The sequence below is a fragment of the Taeniopygia guttata genome, chromosome 5 (genome assembly GCF_048771995.1).
Source record: "Taeniopygia guttata chromosome 5, bTaeGut7.mat, whole genome shotgun sequence".
Classification (NCBI taxonomy): domain Eukaryota; kingdom Metazoa; phylum Chordata; class Aves; order Passeriformes; family Estrildidae; genus Taeniopygia; species Taeniopygia guttata.
Genome location: NC_133030.1, coordinates 40148630 through 40166450, shown reverse-complemented (window position 1 = coordinate 40166450; position 17821 = coordinate 40148630). Strand labels below are relative to the sequence as shown.

The following is a 17821-nucleotide window of genomic DNA, read 5'->3' as shown; positions in this document are numbered from 1 at the left end:
GAACTTTCATTCCATGTGCTAGCATGTAATTTTATTATTTAACATTTTCTTTGCACTATTAATACTAACTGTATACAGTGCCACATTGCCATTTGTCATTAGTATCTATTACAATCTAGTTTACTTTTTCCACTACATTGCTTTTCATTAGGAATGCAATGAAGAAGGAGCCTGAAGGAATCACATATTTTTTTTAGAATTTGTTACTTACTTGTGATATGGAGGAAGAACATATGCTTTATCCTTAAAACAAGCATTAACAACTTTGAGTAGTGCTTACCTATAAGCTTCCTGCTCTTAAAGGTGGAATTGGAAATCAACTAACCCCTGCTAAGTGGGAAGAAGAAGCCATACTAATTTTCAAAGTAGAATCTGCTTTAAAAGAGGGACATTCTTAAAATGCATGTTTGGCAATTTTGATTTTTAAATTTCTTTTAACTAGCAGGTTTTTTTTCATTTGTTGCATTTTGTTTTGAAAATGTCTTGATGCCTTCTTTACTATAAATGGTTGTTCATTTGCTTTTAGCGAATAGAGAGGACATGAGTCAAAAGCTGCACCCTATTGATAGTGATATTGGCAGTAGCAATACAAATGTTCCTGACCTCATGGACGAATTTATAGCTGAGAGACTCCGCAGTGGTAATGCACTGGTAAGCCTTTAAACTTGCTATATTTCCATACTTAAGTCTCCATATATGTGTGAACTTGTCAATGGCATGATAAATCAGTTCACTAAAAATATTTCTGTGGCTTTTATGAAACAGAATTAAGAATATTGCTTAATTATTCCATGCCTTTGGCATAGATTCTTGCCATTTCATATAATTTGTGTTTTCATATCTATTGAATCTTCATTGAAGCGATGCAGAAGTTACTGTCAGATGAATAGTCTCATTGAATTAAACAGCCTTAATTGAACCTGCAAAGATGCCTGCCTGTACATAGACACTTTCAGAATACTAGTTTAAATATAAATTTGCAGTCCTGGGCATGGTCTGTAATTAAGTAACATGCTGTAGTACAGTACTGTTCTCTACAGGTATAGTCAATGCAACTGACTACAAAACTACTCAAATATTTTTCTTTATTTTTTTAATTTCACTTCCAAGTGTTGAATAATTTCTTGTAAATCAATTCTAATCAAATCAACTTTCCGTTTGCTTTCTTCCTAGACTTTTCCAAAAGCATCATGTTATCTGGAATGGCATTCATAAGAAGTTTTAATCAATTTTAAATTAAGAATTTCTGGTTACTGTTGAATGCTTACAACTGATTTGAAGAGATAAGTGCTTATTAAGTAGTAACCAAAGGGAAAATACTAAAAAAAAAGTTACAAATTAAGAACAGAATGGGTAGCAATTTAAAGATAGTGTTTCAAAATTGTTTAGTTCCTTTTTCTTTAAAGTCTTCAAGGTCATTTGAAGACATACTCATGTAAGACATACTCCTATAGAAAATTGTCAGTAGAGAAGTTGGTGATAATAAGGGACAGAAGAAGATTCTTCAAAGTTATTAAAATTTGTTTATTTACCATCACCTTTTATAAATGGCAAGAGAGGATCTATGGAGTTTGTCCATATGTATACATTTTTCTCTTTTATATTGAACTCATGTTTATGAAACTTGATTGTTGGCACAAAGTATTCTTTTTAGTATACAACAAAATGCTAACATGTAGACTATGAAAAAGGTTAACTTAGTTGAAAATTAATAAACCAGAAATCATCACAGCTGGTTCCAGAAGACATACAGGAAGGAGTATTGATACTTCCCTCAGGTAGCAGAAAAGTTCTGAGATAAGTTTGAGTAAACACTGAAACCACCAAAACTACCACTCATTTTTTTCACTTAGCACACAACAGACATGCCTCTTTAAAACACTGCCAGCTTACTAAGATTAGTTTTAGATTGCTGTATCTGTTGAATGCTAAAACCATATCATGCAAAGCTTGTTAGTCTGAGTTAAAATTAGTGGTAGAGTACTAAAAGAATGCAGAAGTGACTGGGCCTGGTGAAAGGAAGGCATCTATAGTCTCATAATGTATACAAATTTCTAGCCATTTCGTAAAATGACATTTCTACTTTGTTATCTCTTCCCTCTCAAGCAAACAGTGCTATCTGTGGAAAAAAATGCCTTAAAAAAAGAATTCAAATAGGCCACCACCTTACTTGTAAATGAGCAAATCTGCATGCCTTACTTCTGTTATGTGTGGTCTTTTGTGTTCCAAATCAGTACTGAAGTGGTGTTTTAGTCATAAGACGATTAATATATTAATTATTAAATTCATTTGCTCCTTCTATAAATCATGTTTCTGATTATAGTATGGTGGTCTATAGGCCATTGTGTCTGAAACCAAGGTTAACAAGTTTTCTTAGTTATTTAGATGTGCTATACTTTTTAACTATTTTTCTCTCTCATGTCTTACCTACCATGTGGCCCGTGCTACTCTGAATCCTAGCCTTTTAAGATATGCATCCAAAAATCCACTGTGCAAATAAAATTTGTATTTATGACATTCTGTGACTGCATGGGTTCTTCATTTGGGGGGTTTGGAAAGTCTTGGTATTTAGAATGATGGCAATTTCTGGTTTAGGTACTGTTTGTTACATTCTGATTTCACCAAATGTGGGATTACTTTTTCCATTTTATGTAAACAAGCCATCCAAGATTGTAAGATAATTTATATATCTTCAATGTTTAGAATGTGACAAGAAGAGGAAGCAGCCCTGGCAGCCTGGAAGTTCCTAAAGACCTTCCTGATATACTGAACAAGCAGAACCAAATGCGTCCTGCGGATGACCCAGGCGTGCCTTCCGAGTGGACATCGCCCGCCAGCGCGGGCAGCAGTGACCTCATCAGCTCAGACAGCCACTCCGACTCCTTCAGCGCCTTCCAGTATGAGAGCCGCAAATTTGAAAGCAAGTACATTTTTCCGAAAGTAATAGCATTTTTGATTTATGTAGTGCAAATTTCCTTTGTTTCATTTGTTGTTGTTTCCCCCCCGCCCAATAAAGTTGTATGCCAGCAGTTTTCTGTAGAGAGAAATTTTTTTGATTTTCTACTGAATTCAGAAGCAAGCTAATGAAACAAGAAAGGTTCTTACAAGAGGCTATTGTTTTTTTAGTTATACCAAAACAAAAGAACACTGGAGTACTACTTTGCAAAGAGGAGAAAGTAATTGAACAGAAGTTAGAAAGCAATATTGTCTCCTCTGTGAAGCATATCTATCTGTTTTGCACAAAACATAAAAATTAAACCTTATTTATTTTGGAAATTATTTTAATTCTTTTGAAAGTAATTAGGTGAAATTTAAAGAAAGGCTTCTGTTATTTTACAGTGATCTTTGTGTAGCTATAGATTAATCAAGATATTAAGTGTAATATCATGGTACAATTGGTGTGCTTTGTTAAAATTAGTGTGCTTTGTTTAATAACATAATGCTTTTCATTCATTTTATTTATCTATTCCCACCTTTGTTTAACAAAAGGGGTCATTATGGCTGCTAGGAATTATGACATCATGTGTTATAAAGGATTAAAATAATATTTACATAGTAGAATTTTTGGAAGAAATTACGATTTTTATATATGTCTCCATTATGCAAATAGTCATGGCATTTAAAATCTATATGTCAGCCTGGCATTTTTTTCATTAGTAATGAGGATAACATTTGTTAGAGTGTCATTTGCTGTAAAAAGTTTCAGTTTGAAGTTAGTGCTTTTACAACAAGCTTGAATATTTCTTCCAGCTTGTAAATTTTACACATAAATTCCGTAGTGTATGATTCCATTATTTTGTGTTATTTAGATGTTGATGCACTTACAGCAGCTAAGCAGAATACAGGCATGTAAGAAGAATGTCTTCTGTAGACATCAATCAAGGGTTTATGACAGGAAAGAGAATATTCATAATAGTTAATACTTTCTGCTGTTGTATTTTATTTAAATTTTGCAACAGTGTGCTAGTAGCAAAGAATATGCACATTCAAGGTTTCTGTTTAGTTTGGAGGTCCTGGGGCTCTGGGGTTTTTTCATATTAGTGGAATTTTTATGCTGTAAGTTAATACAGTACTTTCCTTGTACAGATTTCAGCTTTGGCACTGAGGCAGGGACGCCAGCTTCTACTGACATTGATGCAATTTCAGGACAGCAACAAAGTGCTGAGGAACAAGAAGTGGCCAGTCTAACTACACTCCACATAGATTCAGAAACAAGTAGTCTCAATCAGCAACCATTGTCTGCTGAAGCTGCAACTATTACTGGTAAAGTAGATTTTTTAAAAAAAGTATTTATTTCTGAAATTTTTCACCCATCCTGAAGAATGCAACTTCTAGCTTCTGCTATTCTATTTAAGATGATTCCTTATTTCAATTATTTTTTAATTGCTATTGAAAAGTAATATGTGAAATAACATAATTGGAAAACCTTTGTCTGACTTAGTTATCTATGGTCCTAAATGTATTTTAAGCCCTTCATGAGAAAATCTATACAATTACCAATGAGAAACTCTTACAACATAATGTATGCTAGATCTCTTACAAATGTCCTTCTATTACTGGTAGTTAAATAATTTATTCTCATAAATTGCTTTGTTTTCACAGTGCTCCTTCAAACTAGTGTATAATATTAAAGTATCTTGGGATTCTTTTATATGCATGCATCTTAATATCTCTTTATATTGTCTGTTGTGTAACTGAGAGGTTTTATTATGCAAATGTTAGTTATTTGGCCATGTAACATCACTTTACATTTGTATAACTGGAAAGTGATGCAGTTAACCAAAATTGAATGGGCTCCTATGTGAAAGAGAAAATACTTCTCTATGAGGATGATCTGAAAGAATGGTGTCTTACCAGATTTTGTACATGAGAAGTAAAGATGCCCATAGTCATTTTCATACTCCTTGTTCCATAGCTGTTATACAATACTATTCCTGTTACAACCCTAGTTGTAACAAGTATCAAGTTGCAGTTATTATCTATATTTCTATGAAAACTTATACCTACATATTGTGTCTTGCTCTCTGTTAGAAATCAAACTCTACATTTTCAGAGAGATGGAAAGACATCTTTACTTCCTCTGCCATAATTTTCACTTTTTAAAAGTGCCCTTCTGCTGAAAGAACCATTAGCTTTCATGGACATTGTTGTTCAGCTTGTTCCACAATGTTCAGCTTGACTTGTGTTCTCTTCATTTTTCTATTTGCTGTGTGCTTGTCGAAAGTCCTTGCTGTAGATCTGTTCTTTTTCTGTTTGTTTGTATGTTTTAATATGTTAATAACTTCATTACTATTTGGTATTTTTGTCCAAGTGTGCACTATAATTGAATTGATAAGATTGCAGTTAATGACTGAGTTGTCTGTTGAGCGATTCTGTGGTTAACTCTTCTTGTGTGAATCACTGTTTTAGAGAGGCAGCTCTTGTGTGTCACATGCATTTAGCTGGGTTTCCTGAGGAAACAATACTTGTGTATTTGTTTTGTCTATCTCTGACTGTTCCATGCCCCCAATAATATTGCAGCCTATTATCTAATTTTTATTAAATTGACATATAAGAAAAAAAGGATGTTATTTTCTTCAATGTTTTATGAAAGATAGGCAGTTATCTAGTGAAAATTGCATGTATGCAGACTATCATGATGGAAGCTGCAATGTGAATTTCACTATATTAAATGCCAGCAAATCAATGCAGAAACTCAACCTCAAAACACATTTATAATAAACAAGTTTTCAGTGGTTCTGCTGATCAGAAAGCTACTCTTCATAAATCTGAAGGGTTTTGGAAGGATAATTTGATTTTAGTATATGGGCATTACATCATATTCTAAGTAAATGATGAAGTTGATATTGTCTGCTGTTTACTAGTCCTAGAACAAGTTGTACCTGTGAAAGTCTCAGTCAAAGTCAGATCCACGTATGCTGGAGTCTCTTTTAATGACAGAGTCATGTAGTTCTGCAAAATTTCCATAATTGTTTCTGTCCATTCTCTTCCATCATATGAAGATCTCTTTCTCTCCTTCCTCTGCTCCCTGTCTTCCCTGCCTGCTTTTTCTTTCCATCTTATTCACTTTCTTTCCCTCTCTATCCCACTCTCTCTCAATTTCTCTCTTCCTCATCAGTCTTTCTTGCTCCTTCTTTGAACTATCATCTGTCCCCAGCTAATGAGCAGGATGGAAATGAAGTAAGAAAATACTTCTTTGAACATCTTTGAAGGGTGTATTTTAGTTTATCTCTGTAAGCATGTGGAAAACTGGTGGTCAGTAGAAAGTCATGTGAGACAGCAGTCTGTGTATGAAGCAGTAGTGTCCCTCTATTCTGCCTAGAGGTGTTGATTTAAATTGATTGTAAAAGCTTCACTGTCTTAGCCATTTAAAGGAGATAGAGACCTTTGCAGTTTAACAACGTAATAGAGATTGTTTTCTGCAATTTCTATTCTGATAACAGCATTTTCTGTCAAATTCTTCAAACAATTTGTTCTCTTTATAATAAAGAATACTTCTCTCAAATAAGAAATGTTCCTCAATTATTCTCACAATAATTTGGGAAAATTACTATTTAAAAGACTCACTTTTCAATTGCTATCCCTAAAGTTCACTTTATCACTAATACCAACCTTTACACATAATATTTTTGTGTCCCTGTTACATTTATCAAAGAATTAAAATTAATAGGAATTCTTCCATTTTAACATGTGCTGGTGTGTAGAAAAGTCTGTTGTGACTATTCTCTTTTTGTCTGCTATGTGACTGTTCTGGCTAAACTCAGCTACTTATAAGGATCTTTAGACTAATTCAGGATGTGAAACATAAGATAGTACAGAAGAAAAATGCAACTACTTACTCCCTCTCCACAGATAACACAGTGGAGACCACATAATTGCCTAGAGAGGTTGCTCAGAGACTATCACAGAAAAATGCTTTTGTAGCGCTGTCATTGACACTTGTGATTTCCTGTTTTAAAGGAAATAACACCCCTATAACTATACAGAACTTTCTCATCCTATGGATTTTCTCATCTCAATTAGTAGATAAACACTTAAGATTATCAGTTACTGATTTGAGCTTTTATTTATAAATTAACTTGCATGCATCTATTACCCTGGAAAAGCATTTGTTCCAGGAAAATTTTTGCCTAAACTTTTTCTAGAGAGAAATCTAGGTGAGGGAATATGATGAGAAATTTAGCTGGTGTAAAACGCTGAAAGTTCTGCAAAGCAACCACATTTAGAATTATTTGGACTTAAAATAGAGGTCTGCTAGTCCACTTACCTGTCTGATTTTGATGTTCATCTTTCAGTTTTTCTGCATGTACTTCATTTTCTTTCAGAACACCACTCACAGGGAGATCTGCTTACTGTTTTTTATCTTTTCTTGTCCCAATTTAATACATAAAAGCAGCTCAATTTCTGTTAACGATGTATTTAGACAACATTTCAATAGCTCAAGAAAATAGAAAAGGCTTTTAAGGTAACTGTTAAAAATTACATTTGCAGGATCTGAAAGTGCTTCTCCAATCCAATCTGCTCTTGGATCCCGATCACAGACACCCTCTCCTGCCACTCTGCATGCAGATCATATTGAGCAGAAGGATCTGCAGCTGGATGAGAAGCTCCACCACTCTGTTTTACAGACGCCAGATGACCTAGGCAATATCTGGAATAGAAAATACAAACTCTTTCTTTCTTTCTTTCTTTCTTTCTTTCTTTCTTTCTTTCTTTCTTTCTTTCTTTCTTTCTTTCTTTCTTTCTTCCTTCCTTCCTTCCTTCCTTCCTTCCTTCCTTCCTTCCTTCCTTCCTTCCTTCCTTCCTTCCTTCCTTCCTTCCTTCCTTCCTTCCTTCCTTCCTTCCTTCCTTCCTTCCTTCCTTCCTTCCTTCCTTCCTTCCTTCCTTCCTTCCTTCCTTCCTTCCTTCCTTCCTTCCTTCCTTCCTTCCTTCCTTCCTTCCTTCCTTCCTTCCTTCCTTCCTTCCTTCCTTCCCATTCTTTCTTCCTTTCTTTCCTTCTTTCTTTCTTTTCTTCCTTTCTTTTGCAATGTAGTGAAGTAGCTAGTATCACATGAGTTGTAATCAGTCTGGTACAAGGCTATTTCATCTGCACCTCAGAAAACATTTAATTACAGTCATTGCTTTTAAAAGTAAAAAAAAATGTTTTGCATTTTAACCTGCATTTCATTGGAGTTTTTGGTAGTGGATTAATAGTCCACATATTTATAATTGTTGTTGTTGTAGTTGCTTAGAATTGTGGCAGCTTAATTTAGCGTGTGGTCCTGCCATGGACTGTTTTATCATTGATATATAAATAATAAGACATAATTTCATAATCTTAAAATTTCTCCTTGCAAGTTTGGTTCATTTCCCTTTCATATTTAAACCAATTTGTAATTATGTCAACTATTTTAGCTATCGAATTCTAAGATACATTTTCTTTGTAAATGTGATGTGAATATTTCTCCTGCATTTGGCCTCATGGAAGCAAAAGAGTGTCTGCTATGTATTTCAGACCCTATTTCTTTAAGTAGCCTACTGATGGACAGAAAGATCATTTTGCTTTGTACTTCAAAATCTAGAGCCTAGAAATCAATAGTGTCTCTACCACAGTGGCCCAGAAGTTCAAAAGAAGAGACTATGTGATTAGGCTGAATTCAGATTTAATTTTGATTTGGCATGCCTGTGAGGGCTACAAGATTTTCAGAAGATCCCAATGAATTATCCACCTAAGGGGGTGGAAAGAAGATTCTGAATGCTTGCTGCTCTCAAGCTGGCTCATTATCTAGTATTTTGAGGCTGTTTAGGTAGTTAAGCGTGACCTGAGTAGACTTGAACCATCATAATCTACTGAAGGTTTCTTTATATGGACAGTCTAGATTAAATCATCTTCCACCTAAAAAAAGAATGTTTATTCATATTGCACTGATGTGTGCAAAGAGCTAGGTGGGTGTTAGGATTGTGGTGCTAAGATAAGTTGAAAGATAATTTTACTTGAATGCAGCCAGGTGGGGTTCTGGAGATTCATTGACTTCAAGGAATGTAAGAAAATACTTACAAGAGGAGTGGTATTACTAGGTCCATCAGATCTGTATTAGAGCTCCAGCAGTGACCTTAAATGTTATTTCATGAAAGAATATAAGAAACAGGACAATTCTTCCTCTACAGAGTTTATAATAGACAAAGCATAACATACAGTGTTGAGGTGGCTGAATGGGTAAAAAATACCTTATTCTGAAAGCCCCATCGTTCAGTTTTATGAATGTGTATTTAATAGTTGTATCAGAACTTTTCCAGTTCTGGAGAGGTAGATCTCACTATGCTTTTTTTCTTCCATTACAGAAACTAGTGAATTCCCCTCAGAATGTTGCAGTGTGATGGCTGGGGGAACACTTACAGGATGGCACGCAGATGTTGCTACTGTGATGTGGAGGAGGATGCTAGGAATTCTGGGAGATGTCAACAGCATCATGGATCCAGAAATTCATGCCCAGGTTTTTGATTATCTGTGTGAACTGTGGCAGAATCTGGCCAAGGTAAAAGAACTGAAACTTTTCTCCAACCTGACCTGTTTGGGTAGGATTTTAAAAAAGAAAAACTCTGCCTTATATATTTCCCTTAAATAATTCTCTTTCTGTTTTGTTTTTAATCACAGATAAGAGACAATCTTGGTATTTCAACAGATAACCTAACTTCACCATCTCCCCCAGTTTTAATTCCACCACTGAGAATTCTAACACCGTGGCTCTTCAAGGTAAATTTGAGCACTAAGCTGTGAAACAGAAATAAAAGTTAACATAAGTGTAGAAGAGTGTTTAATGTATTTTTTTATTTATGAATAATAAATATTGTTCTAAAACTGTAGGCAACAATGCTGACTGATAAATACAAACAAGGAAAGCTACATGCTTATAAACTTATTTGTAAGACAATGAAACGAAGACAAGATGTGTCTCCAAACAGGGATTTTTTAACTCATTTCTACAATATAATGCACTGTGGACTTCTTCATGTTGATCAAGTAAGTTAATTATGAAATTCAAGATAATATAAATGTTATGACTGAAAATAAAATTCTGTTCATAAAAATATTCAATGTATTTTCATCTGAGTAATTCAACTTTGTTTTGGAAATTACTGCTGTGACTGATACTTTTTCTAAAAAGAAAACTTTGATAAATTATCCTCATGTTCTTGGTTGTATTCAGAAATGCTTTTTTTGTAGTCCGTTTCAAGCGAATATGAGGCAGAAAAGGTACTCTCTCATTTTTAATTGATTGTATGTTACAGATTGAAGTACGCAAGAAAGAGAAGGAAGCAGATCTCTCTAAAGTCTACTGTTCTTCTTACTTGCTCCCTGATGCAACAGTTTAGCTAGTAAATTGTGCTCACTACACTGGAGGACTTTGTTTCTACAGCAAGTATAGGAACCAGCAAATTGAGATGCACTGAGCGTATCTGATCAGTGGGAGTAGACCTTTTTTATAGGTTTTGATATTAAGAAGTCTGAAAATATTATATGACTTAAATACTTTATGCAGAAGTGTAAAAAAGAGGCATTTGTGAATATTTTTGAGGAGCAATTATAGGCATGGGTAGATCAAAGTTCAAGCAACCCAGTTTTCATTAACTGGGAAGAATAGAATTAGTCCAATATTATTCCACAGATGACTATGGATAGGACAGACCGCCAGTTTCTGTCCTGTAACAACCATTAATGCTGCTTTTCTTGCTGAATTGAAGATCTTCCTATGAGAATACTGCTATTTAGTTGGATATTGCTACTTGTGGAGAATTATTCAAAGGAGAAAAGGGGGGGGGGGTGTCTACCTGTAGACTTGGGATGTTTTTTTACCATTAAAGCATTTTATATTTTTTTCAAGTACTTTTGAAAAAATTGCAACACGTACAATAATTTTTGTAAGTCTACAAGAACATAATATGCTGTGCTGATTAACTACATACCAGAAATGTTGCAAAACACTTTGTTATCTTCCTTCAAATTTTGGTTCCATATGGGTATATGTAAGAGGCTAACCTTCTTTAAAGTTGGGCAGTACTTGCTGGAGATGATTAAGCAGTTGTTAAGGTTATCTTACTGTATCTCTTCTGTACCTATTCAAAGGAATGGTTAATCAGTTACAGAACTGTTAAAAGCTGACTGTAGATTAATATATGAGCTATTGTTCAAGCTTAAATTGATCTATGAAGTATACCAAGTTTACTTACATTAATATGAGTATACTTAAGGAATTTCTCTTTTTGTGCTACTCCTCTCTCACTAATGAGTGTCCTACTGGCCACAATAAGTTTTCTTTCTCACATTTTTGCTTTCCAACTTTTATAAATACCTGCCTTTTTTCTTTCATTTTTCATTTGATTTGTGTTGATACTCTTCCTTTTTTCCCTTTTCCTTCTGCGAGGATATTGTCAATACAATCATCAAGCACTGCTCTCCTCAGTTCTTTTCACTTGGTTTGCCTGGTGCTACCATGCTTATTATGGATTTCATTGTAGCAGCAGGAAGAGTGGCTGCTTCTTCTTTCCTCAATGTAAGTATTCATCAGTTAATTCTCAGTTATGAGTGAGGAAGAATTTGAGAGAATACTGAGGAGTATATTTTTCCTTGACTAGGGTGTCAAATTGATCCCAGAATTCAATGCAGTGTTTATCAAATACAGATAATGTAAATTATTTATTCTAGAGCACTACACATGCCTCTCCAGAAAATATGCAAAGAATGCAAAATTAGTGTTGAAGCAGAGAATCTTATTTTAGAGTTACAAAAGTTGTGACCGCCTGAAGATGTTTTAAAGTAAATGTCCGTTTTGATTATGATTTCATTAAAAAAATGTACTTATTAGTCCATATCTTTGCTATGGAATGACTTTTATGATCAAGCTTGAGAACTCAAATGTGCAAGTGTTTGCACTGTTCGGATTTTTTTCACATTTCTGATTTTATTACTCAGGCAAGTTCAGCCTTATGTAGTAATACTGATGTGATTACCTAGGTGCTGTTGGCTGTGCATATTGTACTCTTTCAAATCCCCCATAATCTCCTCCAGCTGTCTGTGAATTTTGACTGTTCTCCCATCAATCCCTCTCTAACCAGTTATAAAATCCAGTCTCCCTCAAGGTACTATCTGAAGCCTCTTGTCAGCTTCTTACACTGTAGCTTTTCCTGTTCAGTAATGCCTCATGTCCCATTTAGTAGTTCTCCACATCCTGGTCAATTAGTTGAACCTAAGACCTGAGCCCAGTTGGCAGCTCTGTCATTTGTCTGTAGTCCTAACAATTCTTCTGCCTCCTTTTTACTGTCTTGGAAAATGAGAGCAGGGGTGTGCATGAGTAACAATCCAAGGAGCTGAGGTCTCTGTTTACTCAGCTTTGCAGGAGCTGAGAATTTCCAGGATAAAGGAAATAGCTGTATACAATTTTAACCATCATTCTCTTTTAAGATAGCTAGAAATGACAGCTTCCTGATTGCAGTAAGAATATATATTTCTTCCCACCTGTTTTTTTTCAGGCACCAAGAGTTGAAGCACAGGTTCTTTTAGGATCTCTAGTCTGTTTTCCCAATTTATATCGTGAACTACCAGCTCTTCACCCAAATATTCCTGACATTGCTGTGTCTCAGTTTACAGATGTTAAGGTAGGGATTTTAAGAATATTTGGCTAGTATTCTATCACCAAATACATGTTTAATATTGTGCTTTTGCAGAAAATATTAAGATTTTTAGATCCTAACGTTCTTTGAAAGTAATTTCAAATATAAGATCCCATATAGTCTTGTCAAACTTTATACTTCTAAAGATACATTATAATTGCTAATAATTTAATAATCAAGTGTTTTCTTATGTTTGTAGAAGGAAATGGTACATTATCTCACCCTTTCAAGCCTCCTCTCACTAGGGAGATTTGCAGGTATCACAGATTTAATTAGCTGAGACAAGAAGATCGAGAGGTTTAAGATTCATTATTAATTTATTTGGACAATTTTATTTATTTCACAACTGGTGAAATCTGCCTGTGTTCCTAGAGGCTTTAAAATATTTTTGTACAGCAATGTGTTCTGTACAGAAGTATGTTTTTTCTTCAAAAGGCAAATATTAATGGAGTCCTTACCTTGTCTATCATGACACAGTTCTGTAGTGTGACAATATACTGAAACTGCACAGAGCTCAGTTTGTGTGTCTAAGAAAGGCTCCCCTTAAGTTTTCCAAACTGTTTCAGTTTAGGGAAATGGTGACTTGAGAGCTGCTTTATACCTTGCTCTCCTTTGGACACTGATTTTGAATTTCTTCTTTCTCATTTATATTGTAGAATGGCTGTTTATGTAAATTATATTAAGGGCAGCCAACAGCTTTAGGGAGATTTCACTGTAGTTGAGTCAAAGTTCTTCTTGACAGCATTCTTAAGGCACTGTAGGCACTCAGTCTGCTACCTAGTTGAAAATATTTTTTAAATCAATAAATGTTTTTAAAATGCTTGTTTAAACCTTAAAATAAAAGATTCTTTCTGTCATACCCTTTAGCACTACTCAAGATAGCTTCAGGGAGTCCTTTACTATTTATTTTTTTACCCTTGATATTTTATGGAAATATTTTGACGAGAATTGGATACATGGCTCATCAGCAGAAATTAGGACAGTAATGTGTAGGATATTCTTGGGGTGGCACAGTAATGAGTATCTTGGACAGGCTAGATATTTGGAGCACTGGTAAGCAAACAATTCATCTGACCACAACGTAGGGACTCAGCTAAGCAATATGCCTGTGTGCACTATAATAATATTTTGATGCTTTCTGTGATGGAGTTACATGTAAATCAGTGATTATTTCCTCTTCATTTTAGGAACTCATAATTAAAACTGTGTTAAGCTCAGCAAGAGAGGAGCCATCTGGTCCTGCACGGTAGGCCATACAAAAAGAGCTTCTACATTAATAGATTCTTTTCTTTATTAGACTGTTTTGAGGTGAATACATTAGAGAGCTTAAAGTAAAAGTTTGTTGCATTTTATTAATGGTTTGCTTCACCATTGTCAAAACTGTGGTCTATGATGTGAATTTGAAATTGCTTGTAGTAGAGATGCTAAATACTGGTCTGGTCTAGTCCAGTATTCTTTCTTTGATAGTGGCTGGTAGGAAAGGGTGTAAATAGCGTAAGAGAATAAGCTTTCACAGCCTAGTCTGGTGTTCAGCTCAGGGATTTTTTGGACTAGAAAGTCATTCTTTACTTTGATTAGGACAACATTATTTATGAGGGAAGGGTAGATTTTTTTTTTATTATTATTAGATCACATTATTTAATTTGAAAAACAGAAACAACCCAGTGTACATGAGCCCTTTTTATGGTATAGACAAGAAGCAGAAAAAACTGAGCTAAGCATTAAACTAGGAATGGTTGCTCTGATGCTTAAACCTAAGCATCTTCATCAAATAAACAACTCTGGAGAGGATTGTTACCAGTTTTCTGTTTCTTAATTTGCTTGGGATTTTATTCCTCCATACCCATCTTCAGAAGCATTCAGTTACACAGTCCTGTGTATGGGATTGGAATAGGAATCTCTAATGCTACCAAGGAAGAGTGCATTTGTGTGCCTTATATATTTGGATAGAGTGAAAATATATGTCCAACTAATATATTGCCACTTAAAAATACTAGAAGTACATACCTGAAAATCTACATACCTGGAAAAATCAGTTTATTGACCCTTTAAACAGTTTCTTGGAAAACCAAGAGCAGTTTTTCATCAGCCCACTTACCTGTTCTTCATGTGAGCTGATAATGTTTCTCAACACAGGAAAAAAATATCCTGAGATCGCATGAATTTAATTTTTTGTGTTACAAAACTGCTTTCTAAAAGGTATAACACTCTCCACTTTGTAATTTTTCTTTCAGTTACAACGTACAAATAGGGTGGTTTTACACTATAATGTACAATTAATTCTTGTATGTGTTTTTGCTGTCTGCAAGCATTTTCATGATTCTATGTAGCCTTAAAATCCTTTTTCTACAGCACAGGCTTTATAGCCACTTCTGTTTCTATTCTAGCCTACAGTTTTTCCTTCCCAGATGTAATGCATTGCAGGTCACATGACCAGCTGTCTTGTTGTCAGTTTTGGATTGCTCTCCAATTTTATCCAGGATTTTGAATTCTGAAGTTGGTTCCAAAATATTTGTAGACTGTGTTCCTGAAGTAAAGAACTAATGGCTCAGAGATTGCTTAACATTTCTGACAAATTTCATCCATATGCTGATTTGAACACATATATCTAAATACTCTTTACATTTCTTTTCTATTTCCTGATTTTAAATGAAGAAACAACAAGAGTTAATGTACTAATCACAATATGTATGCTGTCTCTAGGATTCATTTACCCCTCCTCTATTCATCCTTGTTTACTGTCCATCTAAAACAATGTGAATGTCTATGAGAGAGTAACATTCCCCTCTCATCTTTGTGTCCAAGAAGCTCTAAATATGAGCAACCTCTTGTGTTAGGAAGGAGGAAGCTGCCACCCCAATTTTTGCTTTGTCTTAAGAAAATATAAGAATTTCTCATAAGTTGATTTCAGGTCATATTTTAAATCAAAATACACATAGAAATTCAGGAGTTCTTGATGTCTTTTAGATTTTTAAATTGCTCAGATGGGTGCTTCCTCTGCCTTCACCAGCATACTTTGGATTTCTTGCTCATTTTTATATAAGCTATAGTACTAGAAAGGTTTTTGTGCAGTTGTTTTGGAAATATCAAAAAGATATTTGTTGTTATATGTCTTTAGCAAAACTTAACAAATTATACATTCCTGTAGAATGTTTCTCAGCAACTTGTCTTCCAACATTGTTTTACAGATGTGTTGCTCTTTGCAGCCTTGGTATTTGGATCTGTGAGGAACTAGTCCATGAATCACACCATCCTCAGATCAAGGAAGCATTGAATGTGATATGTGTTTCTTTAAAGGTGAGAAAATTAAATTTTTACAATGTATATTGCCTTTATGTGTGAAGATAGTTTGCATTTTCAAAGTCATAATGACATTTTAACATCCTTACTTCACAGTCTCATTTGCCATCCTTATAATAGAGAGAACTCAATTTAATGAGTGAATCTCTGAAATGTCAAAAGTGCTTTACTCTTCTTTAAGTTTGGAGAGAATCATGTGCTAGGAAGATAAAATTGTGGATCTTTATTTTAATACATATCAGTAGCCACTCTTACCTACCACAGTATTCTCACAACATTCTGTGCGTGTTCACTCCTGAGTTTGAGTCATTGAATTATGCAATGTTGCCTCTTAGCCCTGGCTAGATATTTCGTGAGAAATGCAGAGTACTTACACTATATGCATGGAAGCACCAGGGATGTTTAATTTGCTGGGGCAGAGTCCTTTTCTATGCTCATTCCAGGAACTGCATATTTTTGGGTTTTTTTTCTTTGATGAGTGTTTTTGTTTTCCTCCTATTTTAAATATTTTTGCATTTGTTTTTATTTTATATAATAATTAAAATATTAGTAAAAACATCTCGTTTTTAAGCAGTTTTCAAATTTGCATGTTTGTGAGCAATAGCTTCAACTTTTTAAATGTTTTCCAGTTTATCTTCAGAATCTTTCTATGTATTTTTGTTAGCATTAAAATTCTATGAATAGTCTAGTCTTTCTGTATATACAGATTAGTAAAACTTAGAGTGTACACCTGTTACATATGACTTCTGTTGGATGTTGGGGATTATTATTTTCTTTTGAGCAATGGGAATCTAAAAAATATCTTAGCAGATCAGCTGCTCACATCCCCTGAAGCAGAATTTGAGTCTTTGTATAAGGTAGCTGCAGGGCTTTTAGTATTAGACTCTAAATTGCGATTTCCTGTTTTGCAAAATCACATTCATTCTTTGCAGCTCCACTAATACCCTCTTCCAAGGTTTTGTCCTTGGTTTTTAATAATGCTTAACTTTTACATTTTATCAAGTTCCTGTGCAAGTTTGGTATAAGGCAAATGATGTTTTTGTCTTGCTGCTTCAATTTTAAGAATTTTAATCCTGAAATTCAAACTGATTTATGTTCTTTTTCTCTGACGTATTTATTAAACCAATTATTTGTATCTCATGTATATTAAGCATAAATTACTATTTGAATGAGAAAACAAAGATCTCTATATTTCTACTTTGCTTTTGGCAAAGCCATCCAGTGCACATTGTCTTCTTTTCCAGTTCTGAGCAATGGTATACATTCACAATTGAGTTTAATAACGATATGAAAAGTTCATTAATTTGTCATGGGAGAAATAAATTAGCTCTAATTTGTTACCTTAGCAATCTCCTGGCTACCAAGTAGTCAGAGGTTTGAACTCCCAGAATGGATTATTTTCTTATTTTCAGGAGAAATGAATGGGTAGGGAACTATAGGCCTAGTCCGAGTTACTGATAAGTTCAATTGAACAAATGACATTGAATAGAAATGTTTTTTTTAAGCAATTACATGCTTATTTTTGAAATACCAGAAGCATATTCAGAGCTGCAGTTCAGCAGCTTGCTTTGGGTATAGCTAGTGCTTCTCCCAGCTGTGTGGCAATACTGCTCTGTCTGCATTAACCTCTGCTGGAGCTTGAGCACAAAGGATCCTAACCAGTCATCCAGACCTGTGATTTTATTCTGCTTCTCTCAAAAATGCTGCAGATACATCACAAAATTGTGTTGTACAGATTTAGTTGAATGAGTGCTAAACAATAGGTTATTTTCAAGAATGGACAAGCTTAAATTCCTCATTTAACATCCAGAAAGAATGGACCCTTACAAAAATTAACCTTATAGTAAGACTACCTTTCCAAGAAAACCCCTGA

At 34.5% G+C, this 17821-nt stretch overlaps 1 protein-coding gene across 13 annotated transcripts in view; it reads left to right on the top strand.

Annotated features, from left to right (window-relative positions):
• RALGAPA1 (Ral GTPase activating protein catalytic subunit alpha 1) overlaps nucleotides 1–17821 on the top strand; it is a 130603-nt gene that overhangs the window by 48200 nt on the left and 64582 nt on the right. For 11 of the 13 annotated variants that reach the window (XM_002200519.7, XM_012574144.5, XM_072930216.1 and 8 more), the window contains 11 exons: nucleotides 527–651; nucleotides 2704–2920; nucleotides 4087–4263; nucleotides 7492–7644; nucleotides 9322–9515; nucleotides 9635–9733; nucleotides 9845–10000; nucleotides 11403–11531; nucleotides 12508–12633; nucleotides 13836–13894; nucleotides 15837–15945. In XM_002200519.7, coding sequence (XP_002200555.5) covers nucleotides 527–651; nucleotides 2704–2920; nucleotides 4087–4263; nucleotides 7492–7644; nucleotides 9322–9515; nucleotides 9635–9733; nucleotides 9845–10000; nucleotides 11403–11531; nucleotides 12508–12633; nucleotides 13836–13894; nucleotides 15837–15945 — 1544 coding nt within the window. The remainder of the gene's footprint in view (nucleotides 1–526; nucleotides 652–2703; nucleotides 2921–4086; nucleotides 4264–7491; nucleotides 7645–9321; nucleotides 9516–9634; nucleotides 9734–9844; nucleotides 10001–11402; nucleotides 11532–12507; nucleotides 12634–13835; nucleotides 13895–15836; nucleotides 15946–17821) is intronic. The other 2 variants (XM_072930215.1, XM_072930213.1) reach the window with 1 other exon arrangement.